Below are 18122 nucleotides of genomic sequence, written 5' to 3' on the forward strand. Positions count from 1 at the left end.
TCCATATTTTAAGACAATCTCACAAGTCCACAAAAAAAAGAAGCTTCACACTACACTCCTTCGTTCAACTTTTCAACATTGTTAGCGCTGGAAATTTTCAACACCGAAGAGTTCTCATCTTACCTTGCAAACACTTTACCCCCTGTGATCCACATGAATCTCCATCGTAGTTCCTTCTTTTGTTGCACTGTGGCACCAAGCAGCTGCTTGCCATATCTGGTTAAGTGTTAATTCACATAAATCTTTGCCGAGAACTGAAAGCCAAGTGTTCTTGCATCCAATTTCGCCTTCTTCGATTTGCTGAGAAAGGCACTTCTCTTGGTTCTATGAATCAACCGGACAATTTGATTCGTCATGCTGACCACCAGGTACACAATGATAAATGACAATGTCAGCCTCTTTGACTTTGTAACTTCCTCCTGTATGACTACACCAATTTGTTTGACTGTACCTACTGGTTCAGCCTCAAGAGCAATGCCTTTGATCTTAATGTTGTTGGCATGCTGGTACTGTTCTAACTCTTCTATTTTTTTAGTCAACTTCACATTTTGTAAACGGAGTTCTTGGTTCTCCGTCAGAACTTCCTGCAACTGCTTCGTGATCTCGGTGATGCCTAAAATTTTTCCTTTAAGCCTCTGATTTCCAACCTGAGCTAGTGCTTGAAATCTTCAAAGGCTTTAGACATATCATGCACTTCCTTAGTCGTAAGAAGAAAACCCCCAAAAAATGATTATGTACAACTACTATTAATACGAAGGCAACAATTAATTGATCGGCAGCTGTGCACAGCCCTAACATAACACACGAGACAATGGGGTTTTACCAAAATGCTGCTTACCTGTAAAAGCAAGCACAATATTTAGTTGCTATCCTTATGAGCACTGCCACTGAACAGGCACCTTCATTGCACTGGTCCTTTTTATCCCATCGGTACCCTGCGTATCCCTCATGAAGTGGGTGTTGCTACATTGTTTTCCCAAGCAGATAGACTTGTACGATCAGTAACGAGGCAAGCGATGATCTGGGCTTGTCGCGTGCATCCGTATTCCACCAGGTAGTAATAGTTTATACCACAGGCCTATCGGAAGGATATAAAAGCAACCACAATATTTCGTTGCTATTCCAATGTGCACTGCCACCGAACAGGACAGTTAATTTCTTCTATCTCCTCCCATAGCGAACCAATTAATAAGTATTGCAGTAAAATGCTCGTTAGACAATGTTTTACAGATTCCAGTGTCTAACCAAAGTCCACAGCCCCTCACAACCATCTGCTGCTTTGAGACGTTAACCCATATTTTAACATGCTGGGATCAGGTATGCATCGGGAATTGGTGCACTGGTTGAAGATGGCGTTCCGCAAGGTAGTGTGCAAGGCTTTATACCTCACATGATTAGAACTCCTTAACCCTTTCAGGGTCGACCTTCTTATTGCAAATCCCAATTCTTCTGAGGGACCTACTTCGAAAAAAATTTACCGTAATTTTTCTAGGGTGACCGTAAAGTGAGAAAAAGATATTTTGCGTTGGTATATATGTACTCTTTATTCATGAATAACAACAATAAAAAAAAGGAAATAAACTTATAGGAATTAAAATTTTTATGCATTGTTATAGTTCAAGGCTTTGAATATGTTCACACGAGAATATTTCGCAAGTCTCAAATGTTCCTGCTCTTACACTAATATTTACGTCCATAGAGTAATCGAACTGCGTAGGTGAGCGCACTCAAGAAAACCGTGTGGTTGTGTGCCCGTCAAAAAAGCAAAACGTGTGATAAACTTCCGCTAATCTTCATCTTATCACCAACCAGATGCAATTAGATATTGCGCGTCTCAAAAAAAAAGGGGGGGGGGGAACGCATGCACGGCAGCATCCTTCATATGCTCACCCCTGTGGGCACTAAACGAGTGAGAAACAGGCAGCCCCCCTTTGAGCGATTAGTAACGCGATAGCCATCAGTTTTGCAAGCGCAAGAAGCCGAAACTGCCCACGGTGCAAAACCCAAACTGCCGCCTACTTGCGAGCGCGCCAATGCGCGAGCGGTAGTACATCGATGTGCCGGAGCAAACTAGCTCTAAAACAAACCATGCAACAAAAACCGATAGAGGGATGCACGAGAAACAAATGTCGTGTATTCCCACATAGTGGCAGCACATGCTAGGAAGGAAAAAATTAGGAAATTGGCGCGATTTTTAAACGTACGGACGGCGCCGTAAGTAAACGGCATCGACCATTTTGGACTTGTTCGCAGCGCCGTATATTTGCGTCAATGACCCTGAAAGGGTTAATACATTATATTTTCAAAGCCACAGTGAGCTGCGTCCAGTTTATTACAATCCCTGTCGTGACTTGTTTTGTTTCGAAATGGATGGATGGATGGATGGATGGATGGATGGATGGATGGAATAACTTTAATGAAAGGTCCTGCGAGCTACGGGGCGCAAGGTCCCACAGAGCGGGCTACTCCCACGTTGGGACCGAGAGTTGTAACTCCCTGGCCGCATCGTGGGCTCGCTGGATGGCCCTGAGCTGCTACACCAGATCCGTGCTGCGTAATGCTTCTTGTAGCCTGGCGGAGTCTTGATTCTTGTTTGCGTGGGTCCGACCAGACGGCCAGAGCAAGTGATATACGTCTAGTGTGCTATGGCAATTTTCGCAATATGATGTTGTGTATAGGTCAGGCATGTAGTGATGTAGTCTGTTCTGCGTGGGGTACGTGTTTGTTTGAAGCATTCTGCACGTGAGGGCTTGAGGCCTGGTGAGCTTATTGTGAGGTGTGCTGTATAATTCTGCGGTCTAGATAAAAGTGCTTTGTGATCTCGTTATATATGGAGGGAGGGTCCAGATTCTCGCTGGGATGGTCACGACCAGAATAAGTGAACCAAGGTGAATGCAATTCTTTGCAGATTGCTCATGTGATCCGGGAGATTCGCCATTTCCAGCAGACTCCGTACAAGATTGAGATGATTCCTAAGGTAAGCTTGTTTATAGGCACGTGCACAGATAAGCTTGGAAATGCAAGGATGAATGAACTTTATTCATAATAATTACTTGCAATGATGTAGCTAGCATCCCCCAATAGCTGCGTTCCTTCAAGATTCACATTTTACGCCTTTTCTTAGAATTTTTTGTAGCATGTAAGTAAACAACATAAGGTATATCAGCAGTGAGGCTCTAATTTCCTGTCACATATTTTCAATCAGTAATTGACTTCGTGGTGCTTAGTTATTTATTGATCAGTTCACGATACCTTACAAGCTCCACTAGCGAGCGTCTTCATGCCAAAACAAACAAGAATGTGGCTTTGGGAGTGTAAGAAGTGACAAATCTTGAACTACAAATTCTTTTTCCCCTCTATTTACTGTTTTAATGCTCTGCGTTGCTGCTTCATTAAAGATTATTGCAGCATTGAAATAAATATTTTAATACTGTTACTTGTCAACTTAAGATATTGATAATGCCTAAATGCTTCTTATGCAAAATCTGTTATGGAAGCATTTACACAAGAAGGAAGAAGACATTTAGGCAAGACTGGTGTACTAATGAAGTTAAAGCATATATGCCAGATTAAGAAAATATTTTACGCTCATGAAACACCATGGTAGTATTTTTAAACTGGGAATAGAAGATGACAAATACAATTCATCAACACCCTGTTACATATCAGTGTGCAGCAAACACTTTATTTATTTAAAAATGCCTCACAATTGTGCTTGGCAGCAATTTAAGCTGGCAGTTTATTCATTGCAATGGTTGATGACAAGGCATAGTGGTTACTGATGCAGAAGTTTATTATGGGCGAACTTGGATTGTACCTTAAGGGGGTGATCTAATAGAGGGAAGATGGAGACGGGCCGGTTTGATATGGGGTTCTGTGAATGCTGAATACTCGCATCATAAAGTTGGTGAAAAAAAATATCTGAGAGGTGAATGAGTGGTGAATGCAAAAGGATTAATGTCCAATTGAACGCTGCTGAGCGGTCCTTCGAGTTTTCTGCTGTGAGTAATGTTTTCGAGTTTTGCTACAGGATATGTTATCAAATTTTGTGATTAAATTGGTGCGAATTTTTCTTATTTTTTCTTCTTCTCTCTCTTTTTTGTGTTGGGCTGCTAAGCACAAGGCGTGGGATTGAATCCCGGCCCCAGCTGCCGCATTTCGATGGGGGCTAAATGCGAAAACACCTCTGTACTTAGATTTAGGTGCACGTTAAAGAACCCCAGGTGGTCCAAATTTCCAGAGTCCCCCACTACGGCATGCCTCATAATCAGATCGTGGTTTTGGCACGTTCTCTCTCTCTATCTTTTCTTTTTTGTTGTTGTTGTTGTACAGTTTCTATGGTAGCACGTTGGCTGTAGATCAGAATAATTTGGACGATATTGCTGAGAAATCAACGACGCCGCATGCTACCGACGTCCTCTACGACGAGAGACCGAGGAAGCAGCAGCGACCACCAAGGCCGGCAGGCGCGCGCAGCAGCAAAGCCAGTGGAGTGAGAGAGAGAGATTATTAGAGATGTGAGCCGCGCACCGGGCTTCCGAGAGCGAGACAGCGGCACCCGCACATATGCGTCATGCGGCTGCCTCGCCAACAACAACCCGTCTCACCCCGCAGTGCCGTGTCGCTGTATTTGCTCCGTCAAGGTGTGCTGGTGATGTGGCGTCGTGGCGATGCCGTCTCCTCTCACGCAACACCTGGAGCGCTAATGCAGCAGCAAGTGTTCCGATTCGCTCACTCTGCTCCGTCGAGGCACGCTTATGATGTGGCGTCACAATGGGAATTTAGGTGCCGTTTTTCTGCTACAGACATCGGCTTTGTCGTTCAATGGGCCGTTTCATGCTTTTGCATCAGAATGGCGCGCCACCTTAACCTGGAACTTGACGACTGTAGGTGTTCAACTACCTGCTGGACCCAGGGCGGCTGATGCCCGACGAAGAGCTGTACCGGCTGAGCCTGTGTTTGGAGCCACGACTGTCCCGGCTCGGCACCAAGGTTACGGCATCACCGTTTACCCCGTCCTATGCCTCTACCACCACGCCATCCTCGTGAGCACCCCTCACCACCACCCCATTCATCACCTGGGACCCACTGCCCTCACCCTAGAGTCACCGCGCACCACCCCCGAGCAGGATTGCTCCCGATAGGCGCACCGGTAAGCCACACTTCACTCTTTCGAGACAACCCATTTACAGTGAATCTCATGCATGTGTAGTGGCCCCAATCGTTAGGCTTAGCTGCCTTGCACCAAAGTGAATATTTTTGAAGCCTGTTAGCCACAATAATTTTAACTACTACTTGGCCACCTTTGACATCAACATTAGGTATCACAGTTGTGCTACATACAGTAAATCTTGAGTGAACTTCTGGAGACCTCAAGAAAGCTTTCATTGACATAAAAGTTCACTCAAGTTAAGACCACTCACAGTTGTTTGCTATCATTAAGAAAATTAAATGCCCTGACAATCATTCGTATATATAAGTACAGTGACCTTTGTAGGGTGGCATAAGGGGAGCTAATATTTCAATGTCCTGGAGAAGCAAACTCCGCAAGTGGTTAAAAATTCGTACTAGGCAGCTGCGCGGAGCTGCGTATTGCGATAGCAAAATCCACATCACGGTATGCTAAAACAAATAATATTTAATTGTGCCACACCACAGCGTTGACCATCACAAATATGTGTATCCCGTCACTTAAGTGCTTGTACACGTGAATGAACATCTGTGAAACTCGTTTTTGAATGTAAAATCAGTGTGATCAGAACAGTGAATTACCTGACAAGCCCTCAAGGTCACTAAAAAAGTTACTATCCATGAATTTTTGGAGTCCAAAGCATCACTCACCTTATTTTCTTAATTTCACAGAAGCTGTAAAAGACAACTTATAAAAATATTATTCAGAACCAAACGTTGAGAATCAATGTCGTGCAAAACATTTTGCGGGTAACTGGCTATCTAGCCCCGTGTGGGCTTCCACAGTTCCACATGGCACAATGTGTCCATGTAAGGCGAGCAACTGTGTAGTGGTGTCTGCATACATTAACACATGTGCAATGTAATTTAACATGTGATGCAATGCGAGTGTGACAGAGGCACAGCGACGGCATGACAACGAGGATGGCTCGACAGCAATGCTAGTATGACAGCAAACAGCATGACAACCGATTCCAGTAAATGTTACAGCCAGTTCCGTTACAACATGGGTGACTGGCAAAATTTTGGCTGATCCCAAAGGCAGTTATAGACAGTTTTAGCAGTGTCGTTTGCATTCTGTTCCACTCAGATTTCACATTTTTGATGTGCGTTTTGTCGAGAGGTGAGCAACGGGCTATCAGCCTGGTTGCAAAATGGCCAAGAAGCCAAGTGGCCACACCCTTACGCTCCACTAAATCAGTTTTACAGAAGAGTGGGGAAAGCGATGTTCCATTTATGACGTTGGCCGTAGTGCGCCCACGCACTAGCCTTCCCAATAAGCAGCTGTGTGCAAATTGCTAGCACACACCGGTCTGTGCAGACCAGACTATGCGCTCTGCTGAAGATGTCACCTAGCATCTCAAAGCGCTAGCTACCACTAGGGATGGATAGCAAAAACTGGCGCACGGTCGCTTTTATAAGCAACTTGTTGCTATGTGACATGACGTATGCACCAATCGTCCCAAAGCTCTAGTTGTTGCGAGAAATGTATGCATTCATGTATGTGTGGACTAATGGGTAGAGCGTAGAGTGAGGTGATTCGAATCTCACCATCGGACAAGTAATTCTTTTTTATTTAATTGAAGACGCCCCATATGAGGCTAGACAGAAACCTACCGCAATGTGCCTGGTATGAGGCAAGGAATGCTTTGCATTAAAGGTCGTTTTATACCAGGTATCCTGGTACACAGAAATTTCGGGGGAAGAGGGGTATGTGCCCGATGTGCCCCCCCCCCCCCCAGCTATAAGAAAAGGGAATCAAGATTTCTGGCTTAAACTTTGCGCAGATGTAGATTAATCCCTCTAGAAGCCAATGCTGACATTGAAAATTGAATTATCGAAATCGCAGATATATACTTGAGCACGTTAATCAGAGCATAATGCAGTAAGTAGTGGAAGGGGAGGAGGAGAGATAATGTCACAAGAATGTCACAGGAACACAATAGTTTCCAGAGGATGCAGTGTGTCATGGTGGCATCATTCTCTTTGGTGGGAAAGTGTGACAGCTCTGTTGGTAGTTCATCAATAATTCTGCAAAATCACATATAGCTGTCCTTATACAACATATCAGGCTACGTAATGCGAGGTAAACAAGGGAGAGAAGATACCTTGCTTTGCTAAAAAAGGGAGCAGAGCACATCTAAGTAAAACAGGCAGCAATATCAACAAGGACTGATATTGGTATCTATTGCACTTTCGGTTCCGATTTTCAGCAGCACAAACGAGACTACCCACAGGGGTCTGGTCAGTGGAGCCCAGCAGACTTCGCGCACCGCCTGAAACTTCACCAGTCAAGTTCCACGTGCCTCCTTCCAGAAGCAAGCCTGACACTGCCCTACCCCTGGAGAGAGATGCAATCCAAGAGGTTCAGACATCCACAAGAAAGCACTGTGTGGCCAGCCTAGTCGCATGGGTCCATTACGTGTAACTATACTGCACATATCCACTGCACCTTATCCCTCTGACTGACAATGGTTGTCACACAAGAGCTCTGTTTAAGCGCCTTGGTGCACAAGTGTGACTACGTTCTTCTTGCATGCTTTATCATACATTGTCAACCAATTCTTACGTGATCCACAGCTTGGAACCGATGAAAATGGCAGAGGTCAATAGCAACAAGCAGCCACTGTTTTGAGACCAGCAGCAGCCAGACCTTGGAGCACATTTATGTTGTTGTGCTGACTCAGCCAAAGTAGTATGCAAGATAAATGCTATGTGAAGTTCAAGCAGACTTTTTGCACAGGAGGGTCTTGTTCACCCTAGCCGTCGCTTCTAGCGACTCTCAAACACTTCAGATTTTTTGCTATGGTACTGTGGCTGTTATTTGCATAGAAATGCCTCAGCACTAGGGGCAACAATCAAAAGCTTCTATCTGTAATCACTATGCTGAAGGACCCACATAATATGCGCTGGGACTTAAGAAATGAAACATGTTTTCAGAGGTAGAATTTCTAGCCCATTATATACTGTCAGGCTCATAACTACTTTCTCGAAGTGGTCATGACCTGCATTTAGCTGGATATTGCATCTTCATATAAATATTGCTAGATGAAAACGAAACTACTGCTGCATTATCTGAAAATGTCTTGTTAGCTTTCTGGTGTTTGGAATTCTAAGCTATGCTAATAGCTTTCATTATGGTAATGATCACACCAACAAAAGGCAGTGCCTGTGTGCAAATGAGTCAACAAAACCAGTGGCCAACGTTAATTGATGCTAAAACATTCAACAAGTGAAACAAGAACCGGGAGAAAGTGTAGATGCTAACAAAAGCACACATATGAAGTACTGGCTAGCAGCCATTTGCTTACTGTTAGACGTTTTTCCTGTCTGCCTCGTCTCTATTGCTACCTGCAGAGTTGAACAAGCACACATAAGACTGCCCTACTGAAATTCTATATCTTAAGCACTTTCCTAATAGCCGAGAGAAAGCTCTTGTGTGACCAGCTTAGACATGTGGGCACAATACGTACAACTGTACTCTACAACTCCGCCACAAGGCAACAAACAGATATTAGAAATCATGTCATGTGTCTCTTTGAAGAGTTGAAAATTTGCTAAATTTCAATACAGAAACATTATAGAAACAGTTATCAAGATAAATGATAGTGGTAGACTGCAGAGTAGGAGAAGATGTGTAGAAAGGCAGAGTGGTCAATCAGAGGTAGTTCTGGTTGATTGGCTACCTTGAACAGGGAGAGCATGATAGGAAAAGAGAGACAGGAACATAAAGAAGTAAAACTGCTTAAACAACAATGCAGTGGTAGCATTCCAAAAGTCTATCATATGTAACCAACTAGAGCAATGCCAGATATAGCCTTCTGTGTGGAGTTCTGAGCATTCCTGTGTCCGAGAGGCAAGCGACGTGTGCAGTGCTTGATAGACTGGACAGCAGTCCACTATAAAAAAAGATGTCCTTGGCCAGTGCTCCCAAAGTGGTAGACTATAGGTTTCTTAAATACTAAACCAAGAAATGACGCTAATGAGATGGGCAGAGATGTGACTTAGGTACTCCTGACAGCAGCTCCCCTTGACATTATGTAATTTGTTCATGACATGATTGATTGCTTATTAAGGAAAAAATGATTACTAAAGGAGGACAAATGTGACTTTTCTATACTTTACCCGCACAAAAGGCGCTTAATCACGCAAGAATATTGAAAGTACCACATTACCCAATATTAATCAGAACTGCAGTTTTGACATGACATTCAAAAGGTAAGTTCCTTCATCAGCATCCCCATGATTTAGCCACCTCTTTTCTTTCGCCAAATAAATGAAAGGAAGTTCTGATAGGGTGATCTTAACTTAGTCCTTCAGTCTAGTGTTCCTTTAAAATTTACATAACAGGATCATTAACCAAAAATGCTATTCAATTCTTAAAGTCTGGCACATTTTATGTAAACCAAACAAAACACAGGCTGGAGTAATATTAGCAGATGTCAAATATTGCCAGAAGCGAACATTCTTGAAAATTTTAATGGCAGCTTGCAATATGAAGGCTTACCATATGTTGCTATTGACCACATGTCGCTATGACCATTTGCCCCTTAGAATTAGAGGTCTCCAGATATCTCTGGAGAGCTGATAAAAGAAAAAACATGAGTGAAAACAAAGAAAAAGACATGAGTGAACCAAGAAGTGCACATATAAGTTCTACCAGCAACTCCACAATAAATGTGCACATAGAAAACCAAACTTTTTGCTTGAGCCAACTGTGGTAAATTAGCGTATTCACTATAGTTGGCTCACGTAAAAAGTATTGGAAAACAAACCAAAAGGTTATGAATATCCTACTAAGTCCAAGATGTGAAAAAAAAAGGAAAGTTTGTTCTATTAGGTGACAGTGGCACATCTGTTGCTGACAAAAAAACATAAGAAGAGAGGCTGGCTTTCTTCAGCCAAAAGATTACAAAATTAGGAACCCAAGATTGTGGCATCTGACAAGTTTCATGGCACTCTGAACTTTACTCCTGCATGCACATAACTGCAACCACAGCACAAAACAAACAAATTCAATACAGGTGAGGACAAAACTTTAACACGTGACTGTTCACGTCTAAAAGAAAAATCAGGTGTGTATTAAATGCGCTTGTGCAAGCTCCTCAAATATGGGAGATTATGACTGCACAAATAATCTCTCTACAGACTTGACAACCCTAGTTGCACACTTTGGGGCTTTTAGCACATCCTGGCTTTTGATGTGCTTTAGAGCTACAAGAACCTGAAAGGTCCTCCGCTCAGTGAGATGCGACACAATTAAGGTAATAACATGCACAATATATCAAGCTCACAGCCATGTACTTCCACTCTGCATGAAAAATTCCACCATTACAATTTAACCAGTGTTGTCAAATTTCAACTAATAAGCATGAGTGATTCAATATGTCAAAGCCTTTCACCACACTGCATAATGTGTAATTATTAAATAACACGAGTGCACTTCATTAGATAAAAAGACAGCACTGCATTATCCCCGCACAATTCTGCTGCTTCTGAAACTAGTACTTAGGACCAGCACCTTGAAAATGCCACCAAAAAGCTAAGAGCTCCTTTACAATCAAATCAGTCTTTGTGCGGAGAGATGCAGCTATGACAAAAGACAAAGTAGCTGTACTTTCCAGCATCCTTCGTCATGTTCCTCACAGTATTTTATAAACATGCAAGCTACACACTAATACGATCTCGCATGTTCCAAATGCAGTGTGCTGTACAAGGATTAGAGTACCTTAATGTCTGCATTTACTGCATATTGCGCTGACGTCAATGACATTCTAGGCAACCTGGAGAAAGTATACACAGAGATGTATATGCTATATATAAACCTGTTGTTTGTTGAGACATCCTGCAAAGTATATGTGCATGTTGGTATGCTTTAGTGAGGCAGTGAATCTTCATTGTGTCGTTCCTTGAAAGCGCAACCGCTTTAACCGAGCTCCCACTACGCGAGCAATGGTAACACATAAACTCTGCTTTCCAAGTTCCCAACAAAAAGAATTAGCACAGTCTACGTGCAGCCATAGATGTTTTTCCCAGCAACCTCCTCCAGCGACATGAATCTCTCTGTGCACTGCAAGATATATCTAGTGTTGATTGTTAATGACACAAGACTACATTCAACCGCAACAGGATAATGTTGGGGGCCCATGCAGTGATGAAGGATGAGTTTTGCTTTGGCAAGAAAGCCAGGAAATGGCTAGAGGAAACTTGCAGTAAGGGCTGTAGTAGAAAAGATAGAGCTTCGCACTACACTGTATCATGCATGTGTGGTGCTCTACTATCTTTTCTTTCTGGGCCACGGCTCAACACTTCTCAGTAGCATATAAAGAGAGAAGAAAGGAAAAAGGCTACCACAAACATACGCGCGCACACACACATACACACACACATTCTCACACTTCCACAACGATAGGGCGTAAATCAAAGTGGTATAGGCGTCCATGCAACCGCTGCACCATGCAGCGCTGCTATTGCGCCACAAGCGCGCAGGCACAACGGCTATTGGTGCAACTCAAAGAGTTGCCAATGCATCACTGAAAGGCTACGATTTCCTTAGATGACGCCAAAGCTTAGACGCTTGAGCCTCCTACTGCAGAGATAGGAATGGAAGCTAGCTCAAAACTGTGTCCGCACCAAATGGGATCAGGTACTAAGCAGTATGACCCAGTAAAACCACCAGTCATGAGAAAAAAATTATGTTAGTTCAGCTGTTGCAAATATGAACAACTTTCCTACCCAACGTACCATCATGTTTAGTAAAATGCTTCCCAGACACAACGTTTCAGAATGTATTTTATTGGGCACTGTTGTTCAGCTCAAAGGGGCAGTCAGTAAAATGTTGGATCTGTTTACCAAGACTGGGTCACGCCACTTGGCACCCGTGCTGTTTCCGATCATTCAGATTTTTGTGCAGATGCAATAGGGGTGATCGGGCTGCTGTCGATGGCAAACCGTTGCCGTGAAGTTAAGGCTCTGCTACATGTACATAATCCACAATACTGTTATCCCTGTTACATTTTTTTCCTGTTTTGCGGCTTCTGAACTTGCTCAGAAGTGAGACGTGAGGTTCTCTCCTGTGAGCGATGACTGTCCGATTTCCCAACATTTTGTGGAAATGCAATTTTGTGGGATGAATGTGACATTGTCTATTGCTGTACATCTGGGCATCCCTGTACATATAAGAAACTTGCACATCTCACCATCCTCTTTTTCTTTGGCATTGCTCAACCACGACACGAGAATTCTCGAAAACACAGCAATGAAACTTGGATTGGTTTCGCGTCACCACCGTGGAAGATGGTGCCTTCTGAGAAGCACTGAGATGTTATACAGCGTACCAAAGTCTAGTTTCTGCACATGCTCGCTGGGTGTACTCAATAAACATAATCGAAATATAGCTCTGTTAAGAGGGCAGTTAGGCTTCTCATCTTTGCCGTTGAACATTTCAAATATGTTTTGTTACCACTACTATACTGTTGCCACTGGTGGTGTGCCATTGTTGGATTTCATGCACCGTGCAATTCATGGTGGTCATCATATCAGCAGAGTGTTAAGGTATGTTACTGTTCAAAAGAGGTTAATTCATGTTGATAGCCAGATGAGCCAAGAATGATATAACACTATATAACTTCATGATGATTGCAACTCCACTAGTTCTACTACACACGTTGATACAAGCACATTCAAACATACCTAGTGGTTTAAGTACTAACGCTTCTCGTGAGAGAGGGCAGGTAAGACCGCACATATCTGCTTGTTCTCGGCTTTCTACTTGGTGGAAACATCTACTGAAACACAAACCATGATCAGAACAGTAGCCAGAAAACAATAATAAAGCGAAGAAATCTTTAAGCAAATACATGGCCCAAAATATTAAAGGTAAATTGCAACAAAGTTTGACTTTTATTGAATTCATTATAAGCGAGTAGTGTAGTATACTACCGATGCAATTTTGGCAATGTAGCAGGGCTGGTAATAGCCTAATTTCTTGTTAGCAGCCTTTGACTAGCACCTAAGCAGGCAATGCATGCACTTGGTGGTTAGCAGATATGACATAAATTGCGGCAGGTTTCCTCAGAGATTTTTCAGCGTGCTGTGGGCAGCTGCTGGCCCAGCCTAACCACGCTGGCTTAATGTGTTGTGTAATGCACAACTTCCAGCAAGCAGTACTAATGGCGTTTTTCCTTTTCTCTTTCGGTTTTAGTGTCGAAAGCATCTTTCTTGCTGGCTTTTCGTGATGCATCCACTTGTACTTCAAACGTAAAATTACTCTATACCTACACTATCCAAAACTAGGCTTTATATGTAGCCTGAAATTTCGTTGCACTAGGCTTTTAAGTGCAGGTGAAACATAGCTTTTTGATGCATTCCATATGCTGTCTAACTTGTTTGTGGGTAACAAAAGTACAGTGTATAAAGTGTGCCGACGAAATTATTTTGACGCACAACCAATTAGCTAGGCTTTCCAGGAGGAACACAAAAGCAGCTACCAGAACATGTAGCATCAATAAGGGTGGGTTGAATTGCTCACTGCGGCAGGCATATTTTTATGGGGACAAAATTAAGAAAAAGCTAGTGTATTTAGATATAGGTGCACCTTAAAGAATTTCAGTTGGCAAAATTAACCTGTACCCCTACACTACCAAGGTCCCTTATAGCCCACTGTGCAGGATGTCCTGGATGAAGAGTCCCGCAAGTTAAATTAAATTAAACTAGAGTGTGCACTGTCTCAGTGCCACCTTGTGAACTTGATGCAGACAACTTGTCTCCCATGATATTTGAGGTAATTCCATGCTGTTTATCACATGCCTCTGATTAGCGTGAAAGCTTCAGGTCAAGAAGCACGCTATATATTTTAATGCAGGAATGTTAAATAAGCCTGAAACAGAATATAAGATTGATTTGACCAGCAGTATTATTTTCACTTATTTTTTAGTCATCTCAGAGACTGTCCTTGCGATTTCAAGTGCTTCGTTTATGTAGGTTCATGGCTATTTAGTGATTATTAGTCTGTCTTCAAAACCGTAACATGCACAAAGCTTTGAACACATAATGGCTCCCTTTACATGCACAAAAGAGCAAGGTTACTGAACCATAGCTTGCTACATCAATTGGCCAAATTATCAGTTCTTAGAAACACCAGTTTCAATATCTTAATATAGGTAAACAAATGAAACTGAAAGGTCTGTAGCCATCAACAGAGGAAGCTGTAGGCAGCAGCAGCATCTTGAAACACAGTTATCTTGGTTGTGCTTTCTACACAATTTCAAGAGGGCACAAAGTTTTTTAGAAGCCTGGACTCGCGATCACTCGCGCATGCTGAAAGTAACAGCGGCTGCGCGCAACGCGGCAATGACATAAAAGGACACGCAATGTTATTTGTGCCACTAACCTTCTTGCTTGTATACCATTTGCACTCTTTGCAAAAAAGTAAAAAAAAAAAAATGTTGCTTCAGCATAACCATTATTGTTTTTTCGTTCAACATTCTCACTGAACTTTCGAGCCCCATATACAGTCGGTATTAGCATGATCATTGAGAGCTGTATACTCTGTGTCTGCTATCTACCATTATAAACTATCACAGGTTTACCAAAGAGTCAGTTGAAAGAACCTTAGACTTTCACACACTTAAAGTAAACTATGCTATTCTTCAGAGCTCAGTGCAAGTTATGAGCAGCAACCTATTGTGTGCATGTGTCATTAAAATGAAACAGTCACTTGTCCACAAAAAAGCCCGTAACTTGGTTTTTGCACCATTCCATGTTTCTTGGAAGGCATATCAAGGTGAGCACCAACTGTTCAACCAGGCTCCTATTATTTACAGTGCTCAGATGGCGTTCATGATAGTTGCAGATAAAAGTGCACATGACATACAAAAAAAGAAGAGCGAAACAACTGTACAGCTTACACGTACAGCCCGCCCTCCCTCTATTTTACACCTATAGCCTACGCCTACTAGTGCACCACACATCATGCCGAAATGCAGCATTTTAGTTTTAAAGATAACTAAAAAAAAAAAAAAACCAGGGACGTCACTGTTTCGTACGTCTGCTTGTGGAACACCTCATTCACCCTCGTGTGACCGTTGCGATACTCATGTAGCTAGGATGCTTCGAAAAGCTCACAACCTAACAGGCCAGTTGGCCAATAGCAGTAGACGCTTCCTGCAAGAGATAAATGGGCTTGTGGGAGAAAGCTTTTAATGCTTTTCTCCCCCAAAACTCCAAGCAAGGGGAAAAAAAACATGGGGAGAGGCAAGCAGACAGAGAAGGCACCACACGAAAGTACTACATACATGCAGATACGTGTACACAAGCGAGCTGCAGTGTAACATAAAATGTAGACAGACTACAACTAACGAACGCGATCAAGCAGCAGATGCTTTTTTCCTTCTCATTGCTCCACTTTTGATGGCCTCCCCATCCACATCAAGGCGTGCCCCTTTCCCAAAAGCATGTTTTTTGAAGAGAAATAAAGCTCTCTCACATTTCCCGCCACTTCTTTTATGTGTACAGTGTCAGAAACTGTATTTACTGTCAAGTGGTGGTTGAAAGCCTCTGTGCAACTCGAGAATGTATATGTACCTACTTTTCATGTTGGTTTATTTTCCATTTTCTTTTCTCATGACATGACCTGTCATAGCACTAACATTGTCTGTACCTATAGCATTGCCATCCATGACCTCTTCTTTTATGTTCATTTCTGAAGTCTGGTTCTAGCACACTGTTTTTGATACTTGAGTGTATTTCCAAGTGATTTTGTGACATCTGTGCTACCCTTGTCCTCTTGCCCTACATTTTGTCTTTCACTTGTAACAATGAAAAAAAAATTGCCTATCTCTAAAGTGTGTTGATATCACAGTCATGCCCACCTCAGTACAAAACCTACTTACTCTCCCTTTCATAATAAGGCTTGCATATTTCCAGCTTGCCTACACACGGCTAACACCATTTCAAAAATTCAAACTTCACATGATGAGAAAGGTCCATTTTACAATGAAAACTGATTGCCCTAATGAGACCATCGTTTATATTTGATAAAATAGCAGGTTCAAAATTTAGTTATCAACATGAAAACAGCAGCAGAAACTTCTATTTTAGCATGTTTTCCTTAGCAATTTTTGTTCTCATAATAAAACAAGAATGATTTTGTGTCCACTCTTTGGGAACTGTATGCAGGTGCACTTGACTGAAATCTGCTAGCACCATTTCAAGGGTTACAGCCATCATGTGTAAAAGCCTCTACAGTTGAGTTGTAACAAACAGTGTTTCACACCCCTGCTTGAGTATCAGTGCAGCTGTTGGACAAGCTGGTATATCATAAGCAACCTCATGTACATTCCATGGAATTTGTCCTTTGAAAAAACATTTCCTTGCACAGATTTTATTCTTGTCTTGTGACAATCACACCAGTACTAGTTGAAATGCTGTTCGTGTTTCTTACTTGCTTGTCCCTTTCTCTTTCCTTTCTTTTTTTTTTGTGTTTACTTAGAAAACTGACTTGGGTTTGATCCTGTTGACTGTCCTGAATGAAAAATGCATAACGAAATGCACAATGTTCATCGTATTCTCCTCCTCTTTCCATGACTGTACATTCCACTGTGAAGTCACGCCTTGAAAAGTAAAACTACTTTGCTTCAGCTGACACTGTGTTGCTCTTCTTGAAAAATTGGCTGTTGTTGCGACGCCTGTTTCTCGAACCTAGACCGGCGTTACTATTGGGTAGCGTAGCGTTGTCGGCAGGCTGCAAGCGTCCGGTAGACCATGGCGACCAGGCAAGGATGAGACAATTTCTAGTGCAAAACTTGCACTGTTTATTCAATGGTTGGTGAAGGATATAGAAAAGAATGAATGGATAAAACATTGCGGGGCCACTTAAATAGGCCCGCTAGAATGGTAGGCGGGATCTTGCTCACGTCAACGTCACGTGACATGCACCGAGTCTGGTCGGGGATAATTTGCTGATCCTTTCTCCTAGGCGACGTTGTACATGCTTGCCTCCTCTGGCAGCAACCCGCGGGTCCTGTTTGGTTTGCGGAAAGGGTCTCCCCTAGAGTCGGACAGTTCGCGGAAAGGGTGCTCTCCTAGAGTCGCACAGTTTGTGAAAAGGGTTCTCCCCTAGAGTCGCACACATACAAAGGGGCCTGTAATCACTGCGGGGCGCCTGCCAGACCGGCAACCACTTGAAACAACCATAGCAAATTAGGGATCCATCCTCCATTTCGATTAGGCATGGTTTTTGAGCATCCTTTCTGCCCGGGGTGTTACATGCCAAACGTAACATTGTGCAGTGCCATTGCTTGAATGCAATGTCCACTTGGTGTTGGCGAACATAACTACAATGTGGAAGTGTTCTATATGTGACCACAAACACAACTCAACTAGGAGCATGCGAGCAGAGTGCACAGGTGATGCTAGTCATCTGTAGTGATGTTATTTTTTGCGAACTCCTTCGGCCTTGTAAAATATCTGCTGCCATTTGCTTCCCATGATCACACTTACGTGCCAAAGTAAACTAGCAGCACCAGCACACATATACAAGCTAATTACTTCAAAAAAGGTTGCCTAAATAAAGAAACTACAGAAGTTTTGTTATATTCTTCAAAGTCTGGCATCCTTGCGAAATGAAAGAAGGACATGACACTTGCATTGAGCTGCCTGAAGACAACCTATGAATAAATAATCTAGTGCAGTTTAAATAAATAATCTAGTGCAGAATAAATAATCTAGTGCAGCGCCTGCTGCCAGACTCTGTTGTCTAAACCTTCATAGCAGCAAATACTGCTTTCTTCAAAAGAAATGGCATTTAGCAGCCTTAAGTGAAGTTCATATCCTAGATGATGTCCTAGGACACAAGCGATGCCTACGGGAGCAAGCACTACTGTGTGGTCAGACATGCCCCTAATGGATACCCCTGTGCACACCTATACATA

The 18122-nt window shown here is 42.7% G+C and overlaps 1 protein-coding gene across 2 annotated transcripts in view; it reads left to right on the plus strand.

The window, feature by feature from the left end:
- Positions 1-16834, plus strand: part of LOC126542489 (ras-specific guanine nucleotide-releasing factor 2-like) — a 402122-nt gene extending 385288 nt beyond the window's left edge. For both annotated transcript variants that reach the window (XM_072286375.1, XM_072286374.1), the window contains 3 exons: positions 2909-2977; positions 4891-5152; positions 7404-16834. In XM_072286375.1, the coding sequence (XP_072142476.1) occupies positions 2909-2977; positions 4891-5049 (228 nt within the window). In that variant the 3' untranslated portion in view covers positions 5050-5152; positions 7404-16834. The remainder of the gene's footprint in view (positions 1-2908; positions 2978-4890; positions 5153-7403) is intronic.
- The last annotated feature ends 1288 nt before the right edge of the window (positions 16835-18122 follow it).

The sequence above is a fragment of the Dermacentor andersoni genome, chromosome 2, assembly GCF_023375885.2.
Source record: "Dermacentor andersoni chromosome 2, qqDerAnde1_hic_scaffold, whole genome shotgun sequence".
Lineage (NCBI taxonomy): Eukaryota > Metazoa > Arthropoda > Arachnida > Ixodida > Ixodidae > Dermacentor > Dermacentor andersoni.